Raw genomic sequence first — 24,722 nt, forward strand, 5'->3', positions numbered from 1 at the left:
CCCAGTTAGAGCTGTAGATATTTGAGAGCTGCCCTCCAGGTGTGGATATTTGAGGGTGGACTCAAGAGTATGGGAGCCGCTGTGGTGGCGGGTCAAAGGGACAAGCACACGAGGATACCTGGCCAGGAGGACTCCCTCTTTCAGAGGCCCTGAGTTGGGGTTCACACTTACTGATCTGAGAGGGGGAAAAAAACTTGGAGGAGTCATGAAGACCCGTTAGTTCCTTTGGGGTTCCCGTGAGCGTCCTTGATAAGGGTGGCGTCCTCCTACCCTCCTGCTACTCTAAAGAACGTGGTTAGGAGGTAGGGGCGGTGGTAAACCCCACCGCACTTGGAAACTTTAACTTCGGGAGAACCTCCCACCCGAAAAACGAGTTAGACGCTCCGTTTCAGTTAAGATTTTACAAAGAAGGGCGGAGCCTCCTGAGGAGGTGGCGGGGGTGGTGCGTGGGGGATCTGTGAGCCGCCGATTGGCTGGGACAAATGCCCGTCCCGCTTCCCTCCCTCCCTCGTGTCCGGGTGGCCGCCCGTCAGGGCCGGCAGGCGCGCGGAGCAGGCTGGCGGTGCCAAACTGGCAGGGGGCGTGACCAGGGAGGCGGGGAGGGGGCGTGTTGGGGCGGCACCCGGGCGCCGCGCGCGTCACGGCCTGCGGTCCCGCCCCCGGGCCCTACGCGGCTTACTCCTCCTCCCCCGCCTAGACCTCCCGCTCGCTCAGTTCTCGCTCCACGTTCCACGCCGCGGCCTCGCTCCCCCGCGAGAGCCAACCCAGCGGCCGCCGCGCGCACACGCCGCCCCGCGTCTCCCGCGCACGGTTCTCTCCACGCGCGCGCCTCGCTCCCGGACGCACGTTCGTTTCCCCTCGCGTGCCCGGGTCTCGGCTGCGGCGGCGGCGGGCGGACCGCGCGGGGCAGCTCCTTAGCGGCCGCCGCGAGCTGGCCGGCGGGCCATGGAGGCGGATGGGGCCGGCGAGCAGATGAGACCGCTACTCACCCGGGTAACGAGCAGGGTGAGGGCGCCGCGGGCGGCGGGGCTCCTCGGCGGGAGTGGGGGGGCGCGGAACCAGGCAGACAAAGGCGGGGGCGCGGCGGGCTTCGCGGTCCAGCCACTTCGTCCCGGGCCCGGAGCCCCTCCGCCGCCCCGCAGCCGGCGCACCTCGCCATCCCCTTTGTGTGGCCGCCCAGGGCGCGGGTGCGAGGGGGCGGCGGCGCCCAGGAGGCCCGAGTGGGGGCAGCCGGCAGCGCGCCGCGGGCATCCTCGCCACCCGCATCCTCGGCGTGGCTCCGGCGAGACCCCGGCACCCCCGCGGGGCCATCCGTCCGCCCTTGACCCCGACCACCTCTTCTTTTCTCCCCTCACTGCTCGCCTGCCTTATTCCCGGGTGTGCTCCCCGGCCGGGGTCTTGGTTCCGGTTGTCTTGGCGCTGGAGTTCAGATTAGCCCCTCGAAAACCCATTTTTTTTCTCCTTCTAAGCGCGGCTCCACCTGTTTCTAGCCTCAGGCAGTGGTGAAGAGTTGGGGTGAATCTTTTCCCTTCTTTTGCGTCTCCCTAACCAGGTCCGCGCGGTGTGCTTTGTTCGGTGAGTTCTCTGGCCGCGTGGACGAGCTGCCTTCGCGGCCAAGGCTGATTTTCGCTGCTGACTCTGTCTGGTCCGCCTCCTCCTCTTTTGGCGAGAACCAGGGGAGTATCCTGCCGCAGGCCAAGTAGAAAGAGGAAAGTGTCTTGAGCCTTCTGAGCTGCTCCTTCTTTGATCAGCCTAGCAAAATCCCGTATCCCGGTGGCTTTGGGTTCAGGATTCGAGGAGAGTGGGGGTGGGCTTTTAGAAGGCCAGCGTTCCCGTTTTAGGATGCTGGACCGGCGGCCCATGCTCGAGAAATTGACTTCCTGCTTTCATGTAGAATACATGTGTCCCCACAGTTGTGTATCTCTTCTCCCTTCGTAGTTACTGCCTCAAAGGGCATGGAAGTGTTAGAAATTTTCCGACTTCCAATTCTTACTCTGTGACCAGCAAAGGAGTGATGGTTGCAGTGAAAATTTTCCAGTCTTTCACAACTAACAGGAAAATTGCTTTTCGTGTGTTTTTATTCAGGAGTTTTCTTTAACCCGCTCCCCCCACCCACCCCCGGCCAATGTTTTTAAAGAATATTGTAAGGCCCGGGAGAGTAGTCATTCATTATTACTTCAGTATGTTCACTTACAAATTCTCAAAACATGGAGGAAAACGGAGTCTCCAGACTGTGAAGTCATTTAGCAGTGGTTTTGGGGAAGATCAAGTCACAGTGATGGTAATGGAATACTGGAAACTCATTCTAAGGAATCGTCAGTAATTCTTTGTGTGACATTTGAATAAGCTGCGTTTTGGAGGTTTTATTTATTTATTTTATTTTTGCACTTTCTCTGTTAATGTGTATCAAATACAGTGTTGTCCTTAAATTTATTATTTGCAAATTTTCAATTCAGAGCAGTTAAAGAACGTTCTAGTTTTCATAAAGCTGGATGGCAACTATGCCTTATCAAATATTGTCTACTTAGCTAGCAAAAGAAGCATGGTAATGCCATTGCCTTCCAGATCAGTGATTCATTCATTCATTGTAATAACACTTAGAACCTATTTTGTAGTATCCAACAAGACAGAACCAGCTCTGCTCTAATAGAACTTAGGGTTCAAATGAATGACAAAGGAATTGTCAAGCACTTATTAATGGCATAGCAGGGGAGCATTTTGGAAGGGTATACCTCCTAAATCTTTGGGAAGATAAAGACTTGACTACAGTAAACATATACAATTCAGTAATGGAAATCAAATATAATAAGCTATCACAGCACTCAATCTAAAAACTGAGTGGGAGAACAGGAGAACTGTTGGTGTAGGTAGTACAGAACACTAACTTAACTGGGAAGAGAGGAACTGTTTGCATTGACAGTTACTTTTTCTTATCAATTTTCCCCTGGAAAAGTCATAAAAATGGAAGATTATAATATTTATCAGTGATTTCTTCAACAGGCAACTACTTGGCATAGCCAAAAAAGTAGAATAAAATTAATATTCATAAAATGCTATCTTGGGTATGTGATTATGCAAAATTTTTGAATAAATTGGTGGCAGTTTATATTGCTCTGAAACAAGCCCATCTGTTCCGTAATTTAGGCTCTGAGGTTTCTTCTGCTTCTAAAATTCTGTTCTTTTCATTGATCATGGTTTTGGGATAGGAGGAAGGTCATTTATCTTCTAAAAATGCAACTTTTGTTTGCTCCAAAAACTTATTGCAGGCCTCCCTTAGAATTGACTTGAACTGTCAGTTTTATTTTCTGGTATAGGTTAAATATTCTGTTACAACAGCACTGTTTAGAAGGTTCCCAAGTTTTGGCAAGTGTTTATTCTTCTAAGCAGTACATTATTAACTCAGTTCTGTTATCACTGAAATTTCTGGGCTGTTTCATGCATTTTATTGTTTTACAGTTTCATTCATTTTATAGGTATTAAGTTATCTCCTAGGTGCCAGGCGCTGGGGATATGGGCACACAAGGTAGAGTCCTAACCTCACTGAGTTTATTTCGGCATGTGTAGTGAACACAGTGATAGCATTTGCATTCCTGTTAATTCCATTTGTGAGTGCCAGTTGAAACATTTTCTGAGTCCATTAGAAATACTTTTTAAAAAAGTAGTCATTCAATAAATAAAAGATAGTAACAACCTTGTATGAGTTCAGTGGTGATTGGCAAGTAGAAGGTTCTTTGCTGGGTCTCTAAGTAAGCATACTTTTTGGGATCTGTGGTTAGGTATAGATAACTCTAGAGATAATATGTACCCAGGCATAGTATCAGAATCTTGGTTACCTTTTTTTGCCTTTAGTTGGTTTCTCTGCATCACAGTCCATGGTGTTGTAATAAAGGGAGAGACAGGAAATCTCATCTGTCTAAATGAAACTGTAGGACAATTGAGTTGGATTGAAGAATTGTTTTTTTTGATAATTGAGACTGAGAAGTACACAGGTTTTCTTCTAAGAGAGCTTAGGGTATGAAAATTAGAATGTTTTGTTACACTAGTCTTCTGTTACTTGAGTAGGTTAAAATCGAAAGCCAGAGTAACCTGTTGTTAGAGGAACCTGGTTTATTTTAGTGGTATGTGGTGTGCTAACCAATGTATTAAAGCCTCAGTAGTTAAACTTGTCAACATCCTGTAATGGGTTGTTTTTCTTCCTCTTTCCTTCCCCTTCTTTCTTTCTGTATTTTACCACAAATATGATCTTGAAGTGGATAGGATCTGCAGCTGACAAAATGGGCCATTTACATAAAAGGAGCATACAGGTGACTCAAAGGGTTAGTGTTATAGTCGAGTAGTGTGGCTTTTGATTTATATTATAGCTTCCTCTTGTTGACTATAGATTCTTCTCTAGTTATAGCTTTTTATAGATACAGTATTTCCAATTTTGCAGTAAACATGTATCAGTAATAAAGATCAGTGTTTCTCTATGTAAGAGTGCAGCAACCCACCCAGCTGCTTTTAAGCCCACTTTTGAACCAAGAGAATTTTTGGTTCCTGTACAAGCAGGATGCTTACAATGAAGTTTGCCTCTTTTTGTTTAGTAAACTACTTCATGTATTTTGTTGAGTGATATTTGTTGAATTTTATAGCCTGAGGAGATTTTTAGGATTTTGTATTTATGATGATGATAAAACATGAAGGGGTCTGTGTTTGGCATGGTGTTAGGATAGTGTCTGGTAGTGTTGCTGTTGACAGTTTTCCTGAGGGCCCAGGACTTAGCAGCCTGGAGTAGTGCTAGGTTTCTAAATTAGTGACTCTTCACTTCATGGGCTAGACATTTTTAATAACTACTATAAGATGAGAGTGGCCAAACACTTTTTTTCAGTGCTTGGTTTAGGAAGATAATGTGATTATGACATTAATAGGCACTTTTATCTGGAGCTGATTTGCCAGTGCAGAAAGGTTCTAGTTTGGCTGTTATAAGCAGATTTTCATATTTACTCCAAAGAGGATATTTTAAAATGTTTTAATTTTTTTTAAAAGATTTTATTTAGTTACTTGACAGGATAGAGACAGCCACGAGAGAGGGAACACAGCAGGGGGAGTGGGAGAGGAAGAAGCAGGCTCATAGTGGAGGAGCCTGATGTGGGGCTCAATCCCATAACGCCGGGATCATGCCCTGAGCCGAAGGCAGACGCTTAACCGTTGTGCCACCCAAGCGCCCCCTAAAATGTTTTAATTTTTATTAAGCCATAGTTGCGATTTTAATAAGTCTTAAGCAGTTGTTTTTTGAATAATATCCAGGTGAAAGGTAAAGCATAATCTACCTTTTCATAATGAAATAGAAAAGATATTTTAATATTTTAACTACTCTTTTTCTTTTATAGAGAATATGTAGATTAGTGTCATTGGTTTTTATTTTGTTTACATGTCAGACAGTGTAGCATTGTCCTCTTTCTGGAGTCCAGGACTGTACTGCTGCTTTTTTGTCAGATTGCCTGACTTGGAGAAGCTGTTGAATTATATGTCATCCCTGACTAGGAACTTGGGAATCGGATATACCTTTGAAAATGGATTCACATGTGCAGCGTGCCTATACTTTATATTATAGAATGGACTGTGGACTGGTTTCTCAGGAGAGCATGAGAAAGAAAACATGATACTTATAATCTCTTTTCCTCATAATTTGCCATAGCATGTAATTAACACATGGTGCTTTTATGTTGGGTGCATGGTCTTTTATATACAGATTGTTTTCAGCCTGATACCATTCTTTATTCTGGAAAAATACTGAATATACTCACACAGACTCTTACCTTAGGAATTGATGTATTCAACAAAGATAGGAATAGAGCAAATTTGTATATAGTAGACTGTCTTCCCATCGAGTTCCATGGTAGTGTTTGGAAAGGTTTTCATTAAGAAAAAAAGTTCTCTTAAGAAACAAATTTTTGAGTGGTACCTGGGTGGTTCATTGGATGAGCATTCGACTCTTGATTTCGGCTCAGGTCATGATCTCAGGGTTGTGAGATTGAGCCCCCCCCATTGGGCTCTGTGCTGGGTGTGGAGCCTGCTTAAGATTATTTCTCTTTCTTAAAAAAAAAAAAAGGAAGAAAGAAGGAAGCAAATTTTTTAAAAAAGATTTTATTTATTTATTTGAGAGAGAGTGTGCACATGGAGCAGGGGCAGGGGGAGGGGCAGAGGGATAAACAGACTCCCTGCTGAGCGGGGAGCCCCTCTTGAGGGCTTGATCCCAGAACCCTGGGGTCATGTCCCGAGCCGAAGGTAGTCGCTTAATGGACTGAGCCACCCCGGTGCCCCAAAAGAAACAAATTTTTGATAAGAATTTAAATTAGGAATTTCCATTCCATTATAGTTTGTGCCCTGGGGTGTCGTCATGCTCTAGAAAAACATCTTTTCTTTTTTACAGTTGTAGCACTTTTTAATATTTGCCATAGGTAGGTGAGGTTTTGGGGGGAAGTGTTAGGGAATGGAGGAAAGAAGGGTATTACTGGACTGTTTGAATTACAACAGATGCCCCTTGTAAGCAGAGTCAAACTTCAGCACAAGGAGCCTGGTCTGCGCTTCAGCCCTCACTGGCCCTCTCCTTTGAATGCCCTTCTGCCTTTCTGTAGGGTACCAGTCCCAAATCGGATGTGATAGCCCCGAATTTGTCACTTTTTCAATTTAATACTTCTGTCCTAATCATTTCACCTGCCAGACTATAATCATGCTTGGGGATTCTTTGCTCTACATTTAAAATTCCCAGAATTTTTTTTTCTCCTCTGGGCGTTCACATTGTCAGGTTCAGATCTGCAGCAGAATTTTATTTCTGGTAGATACCGCTGTCTAATGTGAAATGTATTGCATTCTGAAAATCCTGGATGTTAAGATCATATTGTACAATATGAATTAAAGACCAACTTTCTTAATCCTGTAAGCATCTAATTTATTTATTTAAAATGAGAGACATTTACGTAAAAATCAGACTACAACCCCTCGTGACAATTCCCACAGTTATTTAGTAGAATTTACTTTGCTTGATACCATTAATTGTTAAACATGATCCCTTTGAGTGTGCTTCGTTTGCTTTGCACCAAGGTACACTTCATGGTGAATTCTCTGCTGTTTTTTCATTAGCTCTGGGTTCTCGCCTAACATTTGGAGTATTAATGGTGCCACAGATAATATAGAACTTCTATTTAGAATTGCTTCCAAAATAGATAAGACGATGGGGACTGTAGTCCATGAATCCCCAGAAACTGAAAAATTTTATGCTCGTATGCATTCTTTCCGGGAGAGGATCAAATGGCTTTACATTCGGATCTCAAAAGGGTTTATAATCCAAAAAGTAGTGAAGGAATGCCTGGTCTAAAAATTAGCTCAGCAGGTTTTCTTAGAAATTCATAGAAGTCTTATATTTTGCTTAAATAGATGACAATAATTATTATATAGCCCCAGTATTTGCTAAGGTTTGTCTTGCGGAATATTTCATCTATAGCAGGTTTTGCCAATTAAGTTTGGGAACTGTCACAGACTATACTTTCCAGAGATTCATAGTACATAATGGTGTGTTAAAGGCTCTGAGAAATCCTATAATAAATACGTTAAACTTCTATGGGGAGAGAATATAGTCATGTGAAATGGAAATTTCTGATGGCTCTTATAAAATATGAGCAGTAGGTCACTGATCTGTTCTAATACAGGTCTAAGAAAGCAAATCCTGTGATAGTGATAATTCATTTTGTTACAGTAGCAGGAGAGATTTGAAAAATATATCACTTAGGAAGATGCTTTGGAAGCAACCTGATAAGGCCTGGTTGAATAAATTATGGTATAGCCACAGAGTGAGGTACTGCAGCTATAAAAAAAGAATGAGGAAGATCTCTTTGTACTGATGTGGACAGGTCTCTAGGGTAAATTGATTAAAAAGGCAAAGTGAGGGACAGAGGGCACGATACAGTGCCTTTTCCTTAAGGGGATAATAAGAATGTATTTACTAGTATTTTTATAAATACACAGCAAAGGAAAAGAAAAAAACAACAAAAAATGGTTGCCATGAAGGGTATGAGGGAACAGGAATTGAGACAGGAGTAGGAGCAAAACTTTAATATGTACCTTTCTATGTAGTTTTGGTTTTTGAACTATGCCAACACAGTGTCTATTCAGTAAAATAGGATAGTTTCTTATATTACTTTATGTCATGGGTTAACATATCTCACTAGTTCATGAGTGACTTGGTATACAATTTAATATGATACTGGCTGCTTAATTTTTCATGCTAAAAAGGCACCATATGAATGGCAGGGTTGTTAATACATGCCTATCCGTAAAATCACATGCTACATGCCTGATTCTGTTACTGAATCTAGGAGTCCTTCGGCAGCTTTGAGTTTGCATGTTACTGATGTCCTGATCCTCCTCTCACTTCCAACTTCTTTCTCTCCAGGGATTTAGATTGTGGAAGAGTAAGTAGAAGACGTGATGTGGGGAGAGACTGAGGGCATCGTTATAAATGAAGTGCCTTAGGCATAGGAAAGAACTGCTTGGTTATATATACTCTTACACTTAGAATTTTCCTTTTGATTTTTATACTTACCTTCAGTCAAGGGTCGAAAGCGTTGAAAAAGAAATCATCCAGACTCATTACGATTAATTGGTGAGACTACAGTGGCACAGTTGCAGGAGGCACCGCTCACACTGTTTTCCTGTTTTTGTTCTAGAAGGCACCATTTACCTTGAATGCGGTGTGACTGCTTTCCCATAGAGCTGCGCCATGTGTCAGTACTGTGGGAAGACATCACTCTATGGATTCTTCCTGTTGTATGTACTCCATGTGAAATGTCAGTCCCTACATCTAAAAAAACTAAAAATAAGGCTAAGAAATGATTTCTGTTTAGCCAGTTTTTAGAAGTCAATAATTTGGAAAAGAGAATCATTTTTTTCTTCTCTTGAAAGTGTTTTTATATGGAGTGTGAACCTCAGTGGTATTCTGAGACTTCCCAGCACCTCAGATGGAATAATGAAACCTCTTCTAATGGGAGTGCTGGGTAAGGAGGAGGAATGCTATGATTCTCCTATTGTTGTGAATCGCTAATTGAGAATGTATGATTTTGTCCTTTGCTCTGGGGCAAAGGAAGGACAGGTAACTAATTCTTTAGAGAAAGCCTGCTTTAAGCCATATATTTTATTAGGCATCTTTTAATCACTTATTATCCCTGTTACAGATGTGAACTCATTGGCAGAGAGATTTTCTGAAATTTCCCAGGCCATACAACTAGTAGGCGGCTAAGCTGAGATTTGAACTCATGATGGATGCCAAATCACTGCTTCTCCCTCTTGTTTCATCTCTCATTAGCCTAGAGTAGTCAGTGATCCCTGTGTGTCAATACCATTTAACATTAATCACATTAGATAATTTTGCATGTATGATACTTGAAAGGTCCATTTGCCTTAGATTATTAACCGTATTTTATATTTCAAAGTTTTTATTACTATAACTTTTGTGAATTTGTTGATAATATTATGGAAATTAAATATTTCAAAGAAATTTTCCTCTTTGTCTCCAGATTTAAGGAATCTAATACATTTTTCTGGATCATTGTTGGTTCCTCAGTTAGGTCTACTCTAGGGTTTAACACATAGAAAGCTTTCTGTGAATTTGTTCAGTGAATGAATATTAGGATAATATCATGAACTCCTAAGATTTGAAGTTGAATATGGTTAATTGTTTAATCAGTCAGTTAAGAAATCTTATAGCTTTTATCTGGGGTGTTACCATCAAGGAAAAGACTCCTGCTTTGCTTGATGTAACTGCCAGTAGAAGGGAGTATTTTTTGCCTTGGTTCTATTGAGGGGAAATATTGAATAAATACAGTTTGGATTGATCCCAGAGTAACAGTACTTAATATTTTCTTAAACTGAGATATGATTTCAGGCAAGTGAGTATTAAGTAAATTAAAATGAAAATTTTATGACTCTTAAGATACTTCACAAGTTTTAAATACATTTAAATGGACTCTTGGAAAGTAGTGGGTATTTTGTTTATGTATTAATACTTGTGTAATATTTGCATTATGAAACTCTGCAAGTTTTGATGTTTGCAATTATAAAAGGACCAAGGCAGGAAAAGGGATCTCAAACCCCAGATACGATGTCAGCTGTTATATATATATTTACATTGGTTTGAAATCGTGCTATTTCTCTTAATTCATTAGGATTTTTACTTACATTATATATATATATATATATTTGTCCATTTGCTTTTAATTTTTTGATTTTGAGGTCCGTGGGCCCTCTTCCTTCCTGGACTCTGCCCCCCTAACTTCCCGGTCCATGCATCAGTGTTTGCACAGGTGCCATAACTGGCCATTGCACTGACTCAGTAGAGTCCTTTCAGTAGTATTCTGTATTTATTTTTGTTTTGCTTGTAATTGTTCCCAGATGACCTTTTAATATGTTCAGGAGGCATTTCCTTATCCATTTTTGCACATACCATTGGCAGTATCCTCAGGATAAGGTTCTGTTGTGAGCCTGTTTAAATCCAGGCAAGTTGGTCTCCCTTTTGTTAGGAATAAGGGATTCATTCAGACTAAAATTGGCCTTCATTTTCTCTTTCATTTTATTTTATTGAACTGTTTTTATTCAGTTAGTAGGAAATTCACTAAATAACCACAAGGCCAAAACCTTATTTTCAGGACAAGGTAAAATTTGGATGTGCCTAACCTTAGCCCCTGGTGTGACAGGTATGTGCTTGGGGTTCACACACACTGGGTTCCCATACGTAATCTGCCACCAGGTGGCCTTGGGTAGCTAACATCTTTGAATCTCATTTTCTCATCTATTAAATTGAAATTATAATACTTATAGGGCTTCTTCAGGATCAGGGAAAAGAGTATACTGTGTGTAAAATGCTGAATATGCCTCTGGAAACATGTAATTAGTAACCAACCTGTATTCTTATGAAATATCTCATATAACAAAATTCTGAAAGAATTAGTCTACATGTTGATTGAGAAGAAACAGATAGAAAATAGAGTCTTGACTATCCTCTGGCATTGAGATATTCTGGGAAGGGGTTAGGTATTAGGAAAACCTCAGTCTTCTATCTGTATTTTTCCTTTCCTTTTCTTTACTCTTCTGACAACAGATGTGGGAGGGGGTGTTTCCTTTTACCAAGCAATTCTGTGACAGGAGCTGGGTGTCCTGCAATTTAACTCCATTCTGGCACTGTCTACCTGGAGGTAGCATCCATCCCCCAAGTTAAGTACCCCAGCTCACACAGCTGCTGCTTCAGATGCCAGTGGCCAGTCCAGGTTGTCACCTGTCCTTCTGACTGATGGCTAGAAAGTCGAGGTTCCCCTGACCCCTCCTTGGATTCGACTGATATGCTAGAGCAGCTCACAGAACTCAGAAAAACAGTTTATTCACTGTTTGCCAGTTTATTCTAAAAGGATGTGGTAAAGGACACAGATGAACCTCCAGGTGGATGAGATTAGGGCAAGGGGTTGTGGAGCTGCCATCAATCTCTTAGAGTGCCATCTCCCAGCACTCCCACCCACATGGTTCAGCCACCTGGAAGCTCTGCAGGCCTTGTCTGTGGGGAGTTTTATGGAGGCTTCCTCGAGTTGGCATGACAGTCATTAACTCTATTTCCAGCCCCTCTCCCCTCTCCAGAGAGCGGGCTTAGGGCTGAATTCCTAGCTTCTAACCATGACCAGCCCCCATCCAGGAGCCACCAGGAGTCACTTCATTAGAATAAGAGACCCTGCTATCGACCAGGAAATGCCAAGGGATTTAAGAGTTCTGTGTCAGGAATCAAGGACAAGATGTTTAGAAGTTTAAAACATATTATTTTCATATATAATTTTAACCATTTGACAAAACATTTAAAATGTAATATATGTCTTTCCCACTGATGGGGCACCTGGGTGGCTCATTCCGTTAAGCATCTGCCTTCGGCTCAGGTCATGATCTGGTCCTGGGATCAGGTCCCATGTTGGGCTCCCTGCTCAGTGGAGAGTCTGCTTCTCTCTCTCCTCCCTGCTCATGCTCACTGTCTCGCCCAAATAAATAAATAAAATCTTAAAAAAAAAATAGAGTACTGATTACTATGATTAGGCTGTTGTGGTCTTTGTAAAATTTTGTTTTAATTATTTTCTTTTGACATTCGATTTCTTATGTGTTATAGATTTGTTACAGATAACAAATGAAATCGTGGTTATTTAAGTGGGGAAGGGGAGGAGATGGGTTTTCTGTTATGTCACTCTGTGACACCAATTTTACCTCCTCGGATGGTCTTCTGATTCTTGGCTCGTTACAGAGAGCTGAGGTTGCTAGATAGCTTAATTCTGTTCTGATGAGATATTCCTGTATCTTCTTGTCACTGTTAACGATTTCAGAATTCATTCTGCAGGGTATTGCAGCGTAGGGGAATTTAGCACACTGCTTGGCAGAGTAGGTATAAGATGATTCCTAATTTTCTTCCGTTAAGGCTCAATTACCAGAAATGTTACGAGTTTATAGTTTCATCTTAAATTTAATGATCATTTATATTATTTTTCTATAATCTGAAATAACAAGAATTGCCATGTATTTAATTGGATAAAGTGAGGCTTCTGAATGTTGTTTCACATATACATATATACACACATATGTACATATATATGTACACATACTTTCATTATGTATGTGTATATATGATTATATATTAATTTGAACCATTGGATGGATCATTAAACAATTTAGAGATACTTAGGAATTTCAGATTACTTGTAGCATTGAATTTTAATGGCTTATATTAAGTTACCATTCTTTTTTTGTTTTTTAAAAGATTTTATTTATTTATATCTGACAGAGAGATAGGCAGCGAGAGAGAACACAAGCAGGGGGAGTGGAAGAGGGAGAAGCAGGCTTCCCGCTGAGCAGGGAGCCCCACAACGGCTCGATCTCAGAACACTGGGATCATGACCTGAGCTGAAGGCAGGCGCTTAACCACTGAGCCACCCAGGCGCCCCTTAAGTTACCATTCTGTTGAAAAAATGATTTCTCCGAAAGGTCATTATTGTAGGGATTTTAAGGTAATGCAGTTTTAAGGAGGTCATATAAGGACTTTATTGTCACATTGTTTTTTTTGCGAGGTTGATGTTTTCTTCCATTTTTCAAGCTACTTCAAATCTGTTTTATTTTTAACTATTTATTTATTTTAGAGAGAAAGAGCACAAGGTGGGGGTACTAGGGTTAGGGGAGGAGAGGAGGGAGAGGGAGAAACAGGCTCCTGGCTGAACAGGAAGCTTGATGCGATGGGAGCCTGATGCGATGTCGGGCTCGTTCCCAGCACCCTGAGATCATGACCTGAGCTGAAGGCAGACGCTTAACTGACTGAGCTACCCAGGTCTACCTGAGCTACCCAAATCTTTTTTAAAAACAGTTTTGATAGCGGTAAGATATAAATAAAAGTAATTTTATTGATTAAAAATCAAAACAGTATTTTGATAAAATGATTTCATAGCAAAGTATGGGCCCTTCCAGAATTAGAATTCATTTTGGAAGCATGATGGGGAGAGGTGGGAGATAAGGTCATGAAGGGAGTGAGGGAAAGAAGTTTTTTGTTTTTTTTTAATTTATTTTTAATTTATTTTTTTTCCATTTTTAAAATTTAAATTCAATTAACATATAATGTATTATTGGTTTCAGAAGTAGAGGTTAGTGATTCATCAGTCTTATATAACACCCAGTACTCATTACATCATCTGCCCTCCTTAATGTCCATCATCCAGTTACCCCATCCCCCCACCCCATCTCCCCTCCAGCAACCCTCAGTTTGTTTCCTATGATTAAGAGTCTCTTATGGTTTGTCCCCCTGTCTGGTTTCATCTTGTTTTATTTTTTCTCTCTTCCCTTATGATTCTCTGTTTTGTTTCTTAAATTCCACCCATCAGTGAGATCATATGATAATTGTCTTTCTCTGATCGACTGACTTTGCTTAGCATAATACCATCTAGTTCCATCCACATTGTTGCAAATAGCAAGGTTTCATTTTTTTGATGGCTGAGTAATATTCCATTGTGTGTGTGTGTATGTGTGTGTGTGTGTATCCCATATCTTCTTTATCCACTCATCTCTCCATGGACATCTGGCCTCTTTCTGTAGTTTTGCTATTGTGGACATTGATGCTATAAACATTGGAGTGCAGGTGCCCCTTCGGATCACTACTTTGGTATCTTTGAGGTAAATACCCAGCAGTGCAATTGCTGGGTCATAGGGTAGTTCTATTTTTAACTTTTTGAGGAACCTCCATACTGTTTTCCGGAATGGCTGTACCAGCTTGCATTCCCACCAACAGTGTAGGAGGGTTCCCCTTTCTCCAAGGGAAAGAAGTTTTAGATTAATTTCCATCATTTCAGATCACAGTTAAAAAATACAAGTGGCATGTTTTACATAATTGCATTTATACTCAATTTTTATACGTTAATTTATTTTGCCATCATCTCCTAATTGGGTTGATTTAGCAATAAATGGGTTAAAAAGTTTAAGTGGTGAATATTGAATGGATTAGCCACTGGGGATTGTTTCTTACTTCAGAGTGCTAGTGCTTCCTCAGTTACGGTTGTGAACTTCAAATAGGGGCAGTTTGAGATTCTAATTTGTTGGCAGTGAATCTCAGATTATTGAGGGTTGTGCATCTTCCTGCCTCTACAGTGGTAGAGGTATCTAATTAGAGAAGTAAATCATGTTCATTGAGAAAAATTATTGTAGAAAGCCTAAATGGTATCATTTCAGCTTTATTTTTCAGTCTGCCTCAAGAGAATGGCCCCACACATCATAATAAATGATCATTGATAGACTGATTTTGGTTGGGCCTGTTGGTTAGTGGTTGTTTAGTGTTTAATGCCTTGAATTACTCTGGAGAAGAAGCTTTTGCTTTAGTTTTTTGTCTGACATAAATGAAGTTGACCTTTGTGTTTTAGAGCGTAGGTCTAGGGCCTTTAATCAGAACTTTTTACTCGTGGTGTTGATTGTGATTTAAAATTTTAATTTTATCCTCTTTAACTTTGTCCTCCATTATTCAAAATAGTTGTGAAGCTAAAACCTTGATTAGCCTCTGCTTGTCCAGCTTTTAAAGTAGGTATTTTTAAATAAAATTTAGGAAGAATTACCCCAAATATTCATTCCCTGCATCTTCTCCTCACGGTTTTCCAAACTGTTGTGATTTATTAGTGATTTGCAAAAAACAATTTATTGGGTTATCACAAGCATTAAAAAAGTAAAGTAATGGTAGAAAATACCAAACAATACATTTGGGCAAATAATTGTTTTGTGAGGCTTTTGTTACATATACATACATAGATGTCAATAGATAACTGCGTGTACTGTAATCCCAGTGATTCCTGTTAAAAGACTACTGAAAATCCATTTCTATACGGTTAACATTCGATTACATTCTTTTGGAATTATATATACATATATAATGTTTTTTCATTTTAAGTTTTAACAAATCCGAATAAATATCTAGATTACACATTATTATTTGATGTCTGAGTTAATGCTACATCAAAAGGTTTTATATGGTTCTGTGTATAATAAATGAGGTATAATGAGAAAGAAGAACTTCCAACAGATTTTTCTCTGTTCAATTTTAAACTCTCATCAGCTATTTAAGCCTTTAGGGTCATGGGCAAAAACCAAACATACATACATATATGTATATGTGATATGTAAATAAAAAAGTTTAGTCAGTTTAGTCAGTTTGACTCATAAGTACTTGAGATATTGTAATATTTTTAAGGAGATGTTCATTTGGAAAGGACTTACATGGAACACTCCATAGAGAAAATCTTACCTTTAATACCTGAGCAATTGAATCAGTTCTCTATTGCTGTACATTAGCTGCTTTGAGATTTTATAAGAAGCAAGATGAGAAGCAAGGAGTGGTTAATGGTATTAAACTGTAATTCTTCTGTTTCATGTGTATGTAAATACAAAGTTAGAGAAGGTTTTAAAGAAGATGAGTATTGTTTATTGTATAGGATAATCCTTATACACTTAGGATTTTTTTTTGGAGAGAGATCTGAAGGAGATTCTGTTCAGTTCAATAGTTTATTGATGTAGGAAGGAGTGAATCTGATTCTATTTGATGAACTGTAATTTTTTTTTTCTTAATCTCTACACCCAGCGTGGGGCTTGAGCTCACAATCCTGAGATCAGGAATTGCATGAGCTACCAACTGAGCCAGCCAGGTGCCCCTGATAAACTGTAATTTAGACTCAATATATTTGCAAATTAAGTATTAGTGAGAAAAGCAAGGTATGTTCCTTATGATTCCATTTTTTGGTATATTTATTGGAAGGAGATTTAATATTGAATATTATTATTGAATATTGAAATATGTAAAAATTAATATTGAATATCTTAGAAGTGGAATTTAAGGGTAAAAGAAGATTATTAGTTTTTGAAATTTTTACTTAGAGCATATATTATTTTTATTAAAAAAATACGTATTGTTTTAGGTAAACTGTAACCCCAATGTGGGGCTTGAACTCAGTGACCCCGAGATCAAGAGTTGCGTACTCTGCTGATTGAGCCAGCCAGGTACCCCTATAATAAAAATATTTTAAAGTATCTGAAGTTATTCTCTTACAGCCATTTCTTACACAGATTCATTATTCCTAAAAGAGTTAAATTATTTTATAGGGTTGGATAAAATGGTCGTCTTTTTCACTGGATCATCGTCTTAGTACTTTAGCAGTGGCTATACTTCTTGACCGGTGTGTTGAGTTTTTAACTGTAAAGATGGTTGTAGTGAAAATGATTTTCATATAATTGAGATTTAGGCTCTTGATGAGTTTTAAGTGTGTTTAGGCTTGGCTGTCATCGTACAAGAGGTCCTCTAAATTACTTACGCCATTCTAGAACTGAGTTCCTTTACCAGGTTTTTAAGCCTGATCGATGTTTGAGCTTTTGATGTCTGTTAGAGAAGTCCTCAGTGGACCCAGGGTAGGAATTTATATTCGTTTCTGGTTTACAGTGTTGTAAATGTGATCTGGTAACAGTATATTCCCGTAATTCCTATTCTGTGAACTTGAGGCTCTCCATTCACTTAGCCTGCCTTTCCTTTTTGTTTTTTGTTTTGTCTGTCGCCTGCATTTTCCTCTCCAGTTTAGAATCCATGGCCGGTATCTCCAGCCTTTGCCTTGTTGTTTGAGGACATTTATCATCATTTCTTTTGGTACTAAATATTTCAGTAAATTCCTAATTCTCAGTCAATTTAACTGTGTTGGAGATAGTCAGAACAGCTGGAAAAATTTAAGTTACCCAGCTTTATAGATTGGTACCCCTATACATTGATATTTCTTTCCCTCTGCTTCCTCATCAAACAGAAAATACTCCCCTGTCCCATTCTCTCCTGTTCTCTACAGTGGGCACACCAAACATTCTTGCTGTCTTCAGAATGTATCCTCTCACCCCTCAGTCTTAGTAAATATTGCTACTTTCTTCACAGAGGCAGTAGAGGAATCCAGAAGGAGCTTCATCCACTGCTATTTCTACTTGGACAGCTCAGCTGGAACTTGTGGGGTCTTATGCTGGACTTATCAAACCTTTTCTTCCTGCGTTTCTTATCTCAGTGAATGGCACACTTGGCTCAAATTTGAAAATGTGAGCACTGTCATGACTTTTCTCTCCCTCTGCGCAAACCCCAAATCCAGTGGATTTAGCATCCTGACTATCTGTAATTGGTCTCCTTTCTTCATACTTCCTTTGCTCATGTAGTTCAGGCCTCTATCTTCCTTTGCCTAGAATAATGCAGTATCTTTCCACTTGGCTTCCAGTGTTAAAGAAAAAGTTTATTCAGTGACACTTGCTAAAGAAGGTAAAGCAGAATTTATTTAAGGGAGACCATGATGATATGGGTGTAGCGACCACTACAGTGGGAGAGGGATTGGACCCAACTTGGATATAAATGCCTCTATCCAAGAAGCAGGGATGGGGGTCAGTGGATGGAAAATTACTAAGAGGTAAGGGGATTCTTTTTAGACCAACTTGGCAGAATCTGGAAGGCAGGACAGGTTGGTAAGATATCCTAGGTGGCCAGACACCAAAGATGAGGGATTTTCATTAATGATTTATCAGGATTCTCACTCAAACTGGATTTTACGAGGACAGAGAGGGAAACCCCAGGTCTGCTCAAAGAAGTGTGATTAAAGTTTGATCAAAGGAGAGAGTCTTTGTCACCAGTTTCTCCCTGGTTGCCTTGCTGGGGGATCTTTGTACTAATGAGTATATTCCCCCTTTTTTAAAGACCATTGCTCTCAGGGTGAATCAAAAACTTATCTATGTACAAATGTAGTTATCCGAAGGGGCACCTGCACCCCAATTTATAGCAACAATGTCCACAGTAGCCAAACTACAAAGGGCCCAGATGTCCATCAACAGATGAATGGATAAAGAAGATGTAGTATATATATACATAATGGAATATTACTCAGCCATCAAAAAAATGAAATCTTGCCATTTGCAACTACATGGATGGAACTAGAGGGTATTACGCTAATCAGAGAAAGAAAATTATCATATGATCTCACTGATATGTGGAATTTAAGAAACAAAACAGGATCATAAGGGGAGAGAGGAAAAAATAAAACCAGATGAAACCAGAGGAGAAAAACCATAAGAGACTCTTAATCATAGAAAAATATTTGAGGGTTGATGGAGGGGAGGGAGGGTGAGGGGATGGGGTAACTGGGTGATGGACATTAAGGAGGGCATGTGATGTAATGAGCACTGGGTATTATATAAGACTGATGAATCACTAACCTCTACCTCTGAAACTAAAAATACATCGTATGGTAGTTAATTGAATTTAGATTAAAAAAATAAAGGAAAGAAAACAAAATAAAACTTATCTATGCCCTGAAAGGTCTGGCCTTTTCCCCTTCTCTACCTTTTTCTGTCTGAACTACTCTTCCCTCTTTTCTGCATGTCAACCAAAGTTATTTAGTTTTTAGTTATTTGAAACTACTAGACTTTCTCAACTCTGGGTCTGGGCATATGATATCCCTACTCCTGCTACAGTGCTTGGCACATAGTAGGCACTTGATAAATATCTGTTAGATGATTAAGTGAATAAAAGAACAAATGAAAGTATCTTGTAGTATAAGGATAGGTATAAAAATTTCTGAAATATATATAGATATCCAAATGATTTAGGTAGTGAAAAGATTTAAAATCTTCAAATGAAGAATTTCTTGATAATGCAGGGGCAACTTGGATATTTATCATAGTGCATACTGTAAGTATGCATAGTGCATTCAGTAAGATGCAAATTTATGTAAAATGAATGGAAAATCATTTGCGTTGTCAGGCCTTGGGTATAAAGGTTGGTGGTATTCAATTTCCTTAGGTTCAGGTTTGAATACCATTTCCTGGCTACATTTATTGATTGCTTACTCTGTCTCCTAGAATTCATTAAGGGGTGACTCAAATGAGTATGAAACCATTATTACAATTGGAAAGGAAAGTGACAGTATGTGTCTTGCCTATGTCGGAACCAGTTTTTTTGTTTTGTTTTGTTTTTTACCTTTCAAAATACCCATGTTTTCAAATGAAAGCAAAAAAAAAAAAAAAGAAATAAAAGCCTTATGTGACTTGTATCAAACTTATCTAGTGAGGAATATTTCATTTTTACCGTTAAGAATCTATTGTATGTGTACAGAGTTAATAAAATCTTGTGTAAAGAAAATTATATCTCTGGGGCACCTGGGTGGCACAGTCGGTTAAGTGTGCAGCTCTTGATTTTGGCTTGGGTCATGATCTCAGGGTTGTGAGATCGAGCCCCACCCTGGGCTCTGAACTGGGCATGGAGCCTGTATAAGATTTTCTTTCTCCCTCTTTTCTCCCTCCTCCACCCATGTGTGTGCACGTGCTCCCCCCCTTCTCTCTCTTAAAAAAAAAATTTCCAAGGACCTTGAAATTAGTTGGGAAATGGTGATAAATATGTAAAGAATAAATTCAATTTCACTTAAATATAAAATGTGAAATTAACATGAGCAGTAAAAATGATCTTATAGTAGGATGGTACTAATACTTAATGTTACATCGTTTTGTGCCAGGAACTTACATAAGCTCCTTACTTTCATTTTCTTGTTAAATTTTTATAATTTATCAGTTGTGATATTGTTATTGTCCACGTTCTACAGATGAGGACACTGAGATCCAGTGAGATTAGGTAATTTGCCCAATTTTGCATAGTGATAGCAAAACTGGGATTTGAATTCACGCAGTCCGACTCTAGAATCTATGCTCATTAAAGTAATGCTTTATCTTTAGCCAAAGTAAACTTGTCGACAGATTGCATTATATATATGTGTGTGTGTATATATTTGTGTGTATATATACACACACATATATATAGGCACTATTTTCAGTAGTATTTAGTGTTAAATTTACCCTCATGTAATTTATGTAATTTACATTAATGTATTATGGAGATAACTTACTGGATTAGGTCATTAATTAGAAGCTGTTTTAATTAACAAAATTTGATGCAGTGTTCATTATTTAAACATAGTTTTGCTTTCTGAGTCCTTCTTTATTTCTCCCTTAGCCACCTATTTTAAGGTTGCCATTTGTTTTCCAAATGCACTAACCATTGCAAAATGCACTTTATGTTTTCCAGAGATTTTATGTTGTTTCTTATTTGTTGTAGTTTCTTCTTCTTTTTTAAAAAAGATTTATTTATTTGAGAGATAGAGCACATGTGAGCAGAGGGGAGGGGCAGAGGGAGAGGGAGAGAGAGAGAATCTCCAGCAGACTTCCTGCCAACCTTGGAGCCTGAAGCAGGGCTGGATCCCAAGATCCTGAGATCATAGCCTGCGTGGAAACCAAGAGTCTGGATGATTAACCGACTGAGCTACCCAGGTGCCCCTGTAGTTTCTTTTCTCTTTGTACTTGTCAGCTTATCCTTTAAAAAATTGCTTTGCTATCATGTTAGTGAATATTGGTAGAAAGAAGAGATAGACCCAAACCCAGTTTTTGATCTGTCATGTTCCTTGATGACTTCGAGTCGTTTTTATTTACTTCCCTGCCTTCTGTCAGCATTAAGTGAGTTACTCCTGGAAGGAACCTTTATTGTTAGTCCCATAAAAATGGGTGTCCTATTAGAGAACAAATACGGAAAATAGTGGGAGAATGCAAAATAAAATGTCTGACCATAGCGTTTGTTTGAATTCAATTGAATTAATTGCTTTAAGTACTTAAAGTTAGATGATGTGCTTTTGAACTTGAGGATAATTGCCTGATGTATTAATTTTATTCAAATTTGGGCCATTTGAAAGATAAATATTACTTGACTCTTTAAAACAAATCTAGTATCAGAGTAATTGCAGCAACCATTTGTTGTAATTGGTAAAGATCTGCCAGTGTATCTGCATAAAAGTTAAATTTGGCAACATTTTAATCTTAATTTTTTAAACTATTACTGTTTATAATGGAGCTTTTACCTTGGTAAGTAAAAACAGAATTGTTTTGGGTATTCCAGGCAGGGTCCTTTTGGTTGCCTGGGATCAGAAGTCTGTTTAAACTTGTTATAATTAAAGAGATCTTTTGTGTAAGTATATGGAGCTTTTGCTGGATGCAGGAAAAGCTGAACACAAGCTTCAGAAAGAGGAAAGGTGGCTTCCGAGCGCAGCTCTTTCTCATCTGCCTCTTCTTCATTTCCCACACGTGGCTGCTTTGTGAGGTGCCACTTGATGTCACTCCTAGCTTCTGCCTGCTTCAGTCTCCCCTAATTTTTGCTGTGAAGTGGATAGTCTTTAGTCTCAATCCTTCTAAGCAAGGTTAAGACTAAGAATTTTAATTTAATAGATTAACCAAATAACTGCCTAGTGAAATACAGGGACAAGGTACGGTGATTATCTAGTGTATTCAGTTGATCTGAAGGAGTTACTGTAGAGGTGCTCTGTATTTCAAAAACCACTCTGAAAAGTGAAGGTTTAGGGGATAAGTAAGGCCTGAGGGGCTTGTTTTTCAGTATCTTTAAAGTATGCGTATGTAAAAAGATTTTCATCTTGTCTTTATTAAAACTATTATATTAAAGCTACAGTAGGAATACACCGAGAACAGTTAGCTTTCAGTAAAACTGTTAATCTTAAATGCAAGTTCGAGATGCATTTCTGCCTGTAGGGTTCATTGCTAAATGCAGCTTTTATAAAAGGATGAGGGCTTTACTATGTGGGCGTTCATGCGACTTTTGAGGAAGAACCTGGTAGATTTTGTTGGTTTGTTTTATAGGAGCTTAAAGAAGTAAGTAGTAGCTCCCAATGGAGCTAAAGCAGTGGTTCCTCAGCGGGTTTGTGTGTTGGGATGTGTTTTGCTTCTTAAGGGGCATTTGGCATTCCTGGAGACGTTTTTGTTTGTCACAGCTGGGGAGAGGGGATTTTTTTGTGCTATGGCATCTAGTAAGTAGAAGCCAGTTACACTACCGAACATTCTACAATGTATGGGACCTCCCCTTACAACAAAGAAGTGTCCAGCCCCACATGTCAGTGGTGCCCAAGTTGATATATAGAATGTGTTATATAGAATCAAGGATCATAGAGCAAAAAGGTTAAAGGTTCAAAAGAGAGAAGATTTTGGAGTTAGAGAAGTTACTCTGCCCTGGTTTTGAATGCCTTAGGGGCAGTGAGAGAGGAGGTCATTTCTACTGGAAGCCTGTGTTTAAATATATCTGAGTGCACTATATTAATATATATTTTAACTTCGGTAATTTTCCTATACTTAAACCAGTTTTAGTATATTTTAATTCTTACCAATCAGAATATTTTTTGATTTCTTAGTTACATTTTCCTAAGAGTAGTCCAAGATGAAACCTACAAGAATGAAAAATTCTTTGTAATTAACATTTAGGAGTATTATAACTACATATTTTCTCAGTGCAGATATAAATTGAACTATATCTCCTTTGTCCTTAGCATTTAAATGTGAAGTACTAATCTTAAGGAAAAGAGGCTTTCCCAAGAAGAGTTGCTACTTTTTATGATGATGTATTTTTTTTCTGGAAAGTTTTTGGTTTTGTTTTTGTTTTTAAAGATTTATTTAAGTAATCTCAGTACCCAATGTGGGGCTTGAACTCATGACCCCAAGATCCTGAGTCGCATGCTCCACCAACTGGGCCAGCCAGGCTCTCCTGGAAAGTTTCTAATAAAACAATTTTTACCTTATAGAAAACTGTATTTGTGAACTAGATTCTTCAGCTGTTTAATTTTCATGAAGTTATAGATGTGCCTCAAAATATGTTTAAAAACAAAATTCCTGAAATGCTATAGGTATTTGAAACAATTTTTAAAAAATGACTGTAAATCTACCTCACTGTAACCCATTGATTATTCAGTGGTACATATAAAATGCCCATATGAAAAATACAGCTGTTATTTCTTAAATATTCTACTATATAAATGAAATATTTACTCCGTAGTTCTTTACCTTCTGATCTGAATGAAATTAACGTTCAGGTTTCTTAAAGCAGCTCCAAGGGAAATTTATTCAAACCCAGAATTTCCTGCCTAGAGCACGAATTTAGAGTGGTTCTCTCTCCATTATCCTTAGACATCCCGCATGTCTAATGATCGCCACCAGATGGCGATATTATACATTGATGAAGATTCATACTTGGTGAAAACTGAATAGGTTGCCCAAATGAAGCCACGTGAACTCAGCAGTGATATTTAGCAGTGGTGAAAGGTGTGGACTGGCAATGCATCTCCCCGAAATATGAGACCTGTTTTTGTTTTACAGGGGATTTTTCTTCTTTTGTTAGCTCTTTGCTTCAAATTTTTCTGTGGAAACCAAAGTAAAATAATATCCCCATAAATTTATTATATTATGCTGATTTATTGTGTTAAAATTTTTACTTTTTTTTTTTTAAAGATTTTATTTATTTATTTGACAGAGAGAGAGCCAGCGAGAGAGGGAACACAAGCAGGGGGAGTGGGAGAGGAAGAAGCAGGCTCCCAGCAGAGGAGCCTGACGTGGGGCTTGATCCCAGAACGCCGGAATCACGCCCTGAGCCGAAGGCAGACGCTTAACCGCTGTGCCACCCAGGAGCCCCAACATAACAGTTTTAAATTAAAGAATTTAAAACATGTCTTCTCTTAATTAGGAAAAACATGCACCCCGCCTTTTTCTGGCCAGATAAAGAAACTTTACCGGGGTCCTTTGCTTTATGTCAGCAGCATTATCTCCATCATTAGCCATTACCTCTGTATTGTGTTCCACACAGTGGTCCCGCACCACCAAGTTTCGCTTTCCGTGATGGAGGTCTAGAGGCAGATGCTCCTACCTGCTCTAGGCAGTAGGTCAGTAGTAGCCTAACACACAGTACAGTGCCCGCGTCACGCACCTCACTTCATCTTATCATCTAGGCATTTTATTATCGCACATCATCCCAAGAAGGGCGAATACACTACAGTAAGATTCTGAGAGAAAGACTACATTCATATAACATATTACAGTATATTGTTATAATTGTTTTGTTAATCTCTTACTGTGGGTAATTTATAAATTTAGCTTTATCGTTACTGTATGTGTATAGGAAAAGCATAGTATGTGTAGGGATCGTCACTGTCTATGGTTTCAGGCATCTGTTGGGGGTATTGGAATGCATCCCCTGCTGATAAGGGAGGGGGAACTGCTGTACTGAAAAGGTGATCGCATCTGTAAAGGGAAGTTAGGGTATTACGTGTTTT

General features: G+C 39.3%; 1 protein-coding gene across 7 annotated transcripts in view; it reads left to right on the plus strand.

The window, feature by feature from the left end:
* Positions 1–703: 703 nt before the first annotated feature.
* Positions 704–24,722, plus strand: part of SLC4A7 (solute carrier family 4 member 7) — a 110,991-nt gene continuing 86,972 nt past the window's right edge. For 4 of the 7 annotated variants that reach the window (XM_045774469.2, XM_087870150.1, XM_087870149.1 and 1 more), the window contains exon 1: positions 704–1,005. In XM_045774469.2, the coding sequence (XP_045630425.1) occupies positions 946–1,005 (60 nt within the window). In that variant the 5' untranslated portion in view covers positions 704–945. The remainder of the gene's footprint in view (positions 1,006–24,722) is intronic. The other 3 variants (XM_045774466.2, XM_045774468.2, XM_087870148.1) reach the window with 2 other exon arrangements.

Source organism: Ursus americanus, chromosome 20 (genome assembly GCF_024610735.1).
Source record: "Ursus americanus isolate L20-20 chromosome 20, mUrsAme1.1.p, whole genome shotgun sequence".
NCBI classification, from domain to species: Eukaryota; Metazoa; Chordata; class Mammalia; order Carnivora; family Ursidae; genus Ursus; species Ursus americanus.